The sequence below is a fragment of the Centruroides sculpturatus genome, unplaced genomic scaffold (genome assembly GCF_000671375.1).
Source record: "Centruroides sculpturatus isolate CEXI.00-Female unplaced genomic scaffold, Cexi_2.0 scaffold708, whole genome shotgun sequence".
NCBI lineage: Eukaryota > Metazoa > Arthropoda > Arachnida > Scorpiones > Buthidae > Centruroides > Centruroides sculpturatus.
Window position 1 is genome coordinate 61,491 of NW_019385156.1, and position 6,260 is coordinate 67,750.

The window sequence follows — 6,260 nt, forward strand, 5'->3', positions numbered from 1 at the left end:
ATCTGGCAACATTGAAACAAGTTTCGAGAAGGACCACGTGTATCGACAGAAGGCGAGAAGAGAAAATTTACATACTTAAGTACTAATAGTTCACGAAAATAATAATTTTCGTGAACTATTATTACTTAAGTATGTAAAAATTTATTACATTTCATGTTGTACGAGGGTTTTACCCAATTCTCGAACCGTGTCAGAGTGAATCCGTGCTATAAAAGTACCGTGTTATACGGGGGTTACCTGTACTCGGGCCTTTTGTCCCTAAGACTTTCATATCTAGTCTCGACGTTTATTTATCTAATGCCGTTCTCGTAATTCTTGAAAGACTGAGTGACAAACGGCCAGACGGACGACACTGAGAATTTATAAGTCTATAATTTTTTCAAATTACAGTTTAATATTTTCGCAAGTCAGTAACAAAGTGTTTTCACGCCCATTGTTTGATAAGCACCGAATATTTTGTAATGACAAATTACGACAATATCAACAGACACTCGGCAACTGTAGTGATTAATGCTTTATTTATACACATTCAAGAATGTAATATTATTGCAGTATTTTCTATTGTAACATTCAAATTGGTTTTTAAAGCAAATTCGAATGTGTAGATAGTATATAAGGGAAAGTGGTGCAAGATGGAGCCATGGGGTAAGATGGGGACGTCTGTTTATTCGTGGTTAACGTGCTTAACCACGAGAATTCCACTTACGTACCAAGTGAACTTAACTTTTAATTTCAGGTACCAAAAATCGCATACGCGTTTACATACACAAATTCACAATTTGTTTAGAACTATGAATGCTTATGAGAAGAGAATAATAGAAATCAGAAGAGACTACACAGTTGGGCAGAAGAAAATATTAATAGACTTCTTGTCTGTGCTTGGTTGTATTCAAACAGTTGTTTCTATGTAGGCACATTATACACTACACTACAAAGATTTATTAGAGCCTACTGTACTGTATTATGAGTTAATAGTCAAGGCATGTTCTTTTTGGAATACGCTTATCAAAACAATCTTATACGCTTTAAGTCGAGTCCGCGGAAAAATACATTTAAAATTAATATTTTCAATTAGGATAATACATGTATAATTTATTAATAATTAAATAAATTTTATAAATAATTTACAATTTAAAAATTNCGCGCCATAATTCATATATAGAATAAATGATAATCTTTTATTGTATGTGGCCCTGTTTGTAATGAGTAATTTCACACGAACTGGTGACCACAGAGGGGTTCCCAGGAAACGAGGGTAAAGGCATGGGATGAACTGGAGACTGTTACAAACGCTGGAATATTATTGTCCTTTTTATTAGGCCTATTATTTATAAAATTTTAGGGATTTTGAACGAAATTTACACGAGAATTTTTAGAAGGGCAATAGTAGGATCCAGACAAGATGACGGAGTTAGCGGTGAACGACAATATGATTGGCCGTTGAACCTAAGGATAATAGGACGACGGATGTGGAACATCTGAAGGGTGCTGATCTGAAAATCGAACTAAGAAGATTGAAAACAACAAGTAGCCGCTTCTTAAACATATACTTTTTTAAAAATATATATCTTTTATTTTAAATAAAAATCCAATGGTATTAAATTATAATAAAAAGGTTTATTTAGGANATTCGCACCAGAATTTTTAGAAGGGCAATAGAAGGATCCAGACAAGATGGCGGAGTTAGAGGTGAACGACAATATGACTGACCGTTGAATCTAAGGATAATACGACGACGGATGTGAAACATCTGAAGGGTGCTGATCTGAAAATCGAACTAAAAAGATTGAAAACAACGAGTAGCCGCTTCTTAAACATATACTTTTTTTAAATAAAAATTCAATGGTATGAAATTATAATAAAAAGGTTTATTTAGAAAAAAAAACATGTAATATAAAATTAACAATCAAGTAGTACAGTACAAAGAGTGTAAATGAAAATGTACAATACCAGTACGACGTTTAAAACTGTTAATTGGAGGCATTTTTAATGCTATTACAAAAAATGAGTTATTGCACAATCAAATAAACAGTTTTTATCCCGTAAAAACCAAACATAAGTAACATCGACTACACTGAAATCACAAGAAAGTTTTTTCGTTATTTTTAAAATTAAAATTTTTATTAAAATTTTTATTAACTCTTTTAAGTTTACTTAATCGGCAATTTCGGGCTCAATTAAAATATTCTTGCCTTTTAGGATTTCGCAAAATATTTTACTATTGAATACGCTGCTAGGAATTGGCGGTCGTACCGGTGCGTACTATATTTTACCTGTGGTTTAAGTAGGTCTTCAGAGAAGAAGCCCAGAGGTTCGAGGACAGAATTATATTTTTGTTAAAGAGCAGCTTCTATTGCGAAGTCTTACTCATCCACGATCATTGGAACATCAGATGGATTTCTGAGTATTTCACGTTATCCTAAAGACATTTATAAAGACACCGACAACGCAATACATCTGGAAGAATAGGTAATTCCCAATCTGTTCCTAGAAATAAGAATCGATCAATATGAAGTGTCTTGTGTGAATTGAAGTTTGATGACGAAGTTTCTCTGCAAGAATACACAAAAAAGTATCATTAACGAACAGTTTCTTTAATGTTGAAAGTATTTAAATACCACTTCATTTATTATTATCTTTGTTGAGTTCTTTCGACTTTGCTCTTTGCATAAATTAAAAGAATTTAAATAAGATTTTGTCATTTTAATTTTGTTGATTTTCATTAAATCATAGAAACTGATTTCATATAAAATCATTTATTTTTCATTTTTCAAATATTACGTACATAAAAAAATTTAGAAACAAATTCTTTGCTGGAATAACTTTAAATAGAACGTCTACAGTAATTAAAAACAATAAATCCAAAACTCGTTTGCTACTTGAAGAGAGTAAAAAGCCAAAATGCTTAAAATATAATTTTAAAAGTACTTTGTATTATACATTTGAAAACATGAGGAACAATATGAATGTGACAGAGAAAATATCTGAAATTAGCCAAAAGTCATTTGAGAAAACAGGAATAAAACACAAATATATCTCTGTGTTTCCAACTATTCTTCTGTTTAGATCACGCGCATTTAATTACTCTCGGACAACAATAAAATTCTATAACATTATTTCAGTGCATTGTTGTTTTATATTCAATTGAAAAAACTAAATTTAGAACATTTATTATTTAAACTAAATTAATTAAAATCTGAAATGGTAAGTAAAACGTTTACTTTGTGAAACAATTTTAATTTGTTTTTGAAAAATTACTGACAGAACACCTTCAATCTTAATCACGTATTGTGTCTAGAGTACATATTATAGATTTTATCATATTTTAATATCTGATAATCATTTATATTATTATAAATAATTTACATTTAAATTTTTAGTAATTACTTATTTTTACCTAATGGAAATTTTTAAAAGGAAAGAAAACATCAATGCCCGGATTCACAAAAAATGAGAAACCGTTTAAATGCGAATTCTGCGGAAGACGTTTTACATGGAACAGCAATTTAACGCGGCATCTGAAATTGCATTCGAAGGAAAAGCCTTTCAAGTGCAATTGCAATGGCTGTAAATGGAGCTTTAAACGGGAAGATGAATTAGAACGACACCAGTTCTCATGGCATGGTGAAGAGATTTTATCTAAAGTAAACATTACGATAAGTTTTTATATTTTCATTTTAATATTTCGATTCCCAAAGCGATCAGTTATAAAAAAAAACAACCACAATAAAAGCTAATAGAATTATACAGAACACTTAATTTATTTTGTAAACAATATTCAATGTTACTTTGCTAATTTACAAAAACATGTGAGCCGCCAGGGAGGTCGGAAACCGTCGACTCTCCCTTTTCGGCAACAGGTCGTTAAACTTACTCACGTGTCATGATGGCTAAATTTCGAATGCGGTCCCGAAGGGTTGGGATGCTTTTTGTCAGGTCGAGTGGAGGAGGTGAGAGGGGTCGTCGACGTGGCGTAGGCGATATACGAGTAGACAACACCATTTAACAATGAGAAGAACAATTTATTAGACTAACGAAAAGGAAAAAAAATTAAAAAATACAAAAATCTAACATCAGGGAAGTGAATTTAGTTCACTAGCTCCTAACTCGCGGAGAGAGAGTTTACATTGATTTGTTTCATACCTCTAGGTTACTTCCACGTAGGCACAGAGTTCGACGCACAAATTTAAAGGTAAAGTTCCCGGAGACTTAATCCTTTTAGATCGTAGATGTGAGACGCCCCCGAGGAGGGGGAAAGAAGTCGCTTTTATAGCTTCGGACTGGGAAAATCAGTCATGTGATCACCTATTGTGAGAGGTAGGGTTGGTCCTGCAGGTGTGGAGGTTAAAGTTGTTCCCGGGACCCAAAACAAAATAACGAATTCGGACTTTAACTATAAACTCTTTTGTTTTGCAGCAGAGGAATAANTACCAAAATGATTAATTTACTGTGTTTTTGTTATTTATTACTCCTGTTTTTAGGTATTCGGTATTCGGCCGAATAGTGATTAAATATTCGGTATTCGGCCGAATAGTGAAAAATAGGTCGAATAGGCCGAATACCGAATAGTAACAGAATATTCGTTACATCACTAAATATTATTCAATGAAAATTCGTACTAAATTTTAACCGAATGTTCGAACCGTTTTAAATTCGAATTTGTTATTGCATATTGGTTCGATTATAGAACGATTGATCAAATTCAAAATAGTTAGTTTGATTTTCGGCAATTATATTTAGTAGAATTCTATGACTTAATGCTCTACCCTCCCCCCGCGGGGAAATTTTGAAAAATCCTTTCTTAATGTGAATTCCCATGGCATTCCCTACTAAAACGCATATAAAAAGAAAAAATCGCATTTAAAATAGTACAGTAGAAGCCGTGAGTCAGTCAGTATAGAATAGCTTGTTTTATGTTAGATCTTCCCTATGTATGAATGGGGGTATCAAACAAATAAGCCTGTATAAGTGGATATCCAACAGATCTATAACAGGATTAGTATTATAGGCGATACTAACATAAATACTATTGTATTTATGTTAGATCTTCCCTATGTTATAACAAACTACTAATAACTACTAGCACGGTTTCAAAGTACCAGGCTTCTACTGTACTATTTTAGATGCGATTTTTTCTTTTTATATGCGTTTTAGTAGGGAATGCCATGAGAATTCACATTAAGAAAGGATTTTTCAAAATTTTCCCGCGGGGAGGAGAGGTAGATCATTAAGGCTTAACCGGAAAAACGGCTTCTACTGTACTATTTTAGATACGATTTTTTGTTTTCAACTACGTTTAGTCTTCATTGAGTACTTAGGTGTATTAAATTGATAACATTTCAGACATTGTTATAANATGATTTCCTGTTTTAATTTCTTAGTAAAGTGTTATTGAGTGATGCCTGTCTGGCGGTACTTGGTGATATATAAATATATTGGAGAAATGAAAACGTCATACTATATTAAGAGATTAATTCATTACACCAGGAAAAAAAACACAACTATTTCCATATTATAAGAATTAAATAATCATACATTTAATTATTACTTATTTCTAGTTTATTTGTTATAAACAACATAAACTATGATTTGTATTAAATGTAATACAAAAGGCAACTTTGGGTCTTTATGACACGAAACGTATAAAAATCAGTTAAATCGAGTAAGAAATTAAGAAGTTTTCGTTTATTATTATGCATATTAAGATGGAAAAATGAACTACCAATTGATACATCACTAAATTTAGGAAATGAAGTATTTTCATCTGAAATCAGTTTGAAATGTGTCTGGATGGGAAATGATCCCATGGCACTTTGACAAAAGTTGAATAATAAAAATAAACCAAAGTAATAAAATAACATGTTCTAAAAAGTACTTTTAAACACTTCTTACATAATTTTATTAACGAAATACATAAAATTATGAAATTACAGGTAACACCCGTATAACACGGTAGTTACGTTCCAAAAAATTGCCGTGTTATGCGAATCCGTGTTATACGAAACAAAGAACTAATACGAAAAGGAGGGTTAGGTTCCAAAAATTAAAAAACATGCTAGTATATTTTCATAATTAAGATAAATATCTTCATTAAAATTTTTTTAAGTGATACATATTAATATAAATTAAACAATGTTTTCTTCGTCATCACTAAAAACACTATTAATTAACCGAGAGCGTTTTCTTTTTGGCAAGTTATCCTTATCCTCTGAGCATTTTTCTGCATTATCTTCAGATCCATGCTTTACCTTTTGCAAAAT

At 31.6% G+C, this 6,260-nt stretch overlaps 1 protein-coding gene across 1 annotated transcript in view; it reads left to right on the forward strand.

The window, feature by feature from the left end:
• Positions 1-6,260, forward strand: part of LOC111635553 (gastrula zinc finger protein XlCGF57.1-like) — a 66,052-nt gene that overhangs the window by 38,193 nt on the left and 21,599 nt on the right. The window contains exon 8 of the mRNA XM_023380544.1: positions 3,418-3,644. Coding sequence (XP_023236312.1) covers positions 3,418-3,644 — 227 coding nt within the window. The remainder of the gene's footprint in view (positions 1-3,417; positions 3,645-6,260) is intronic.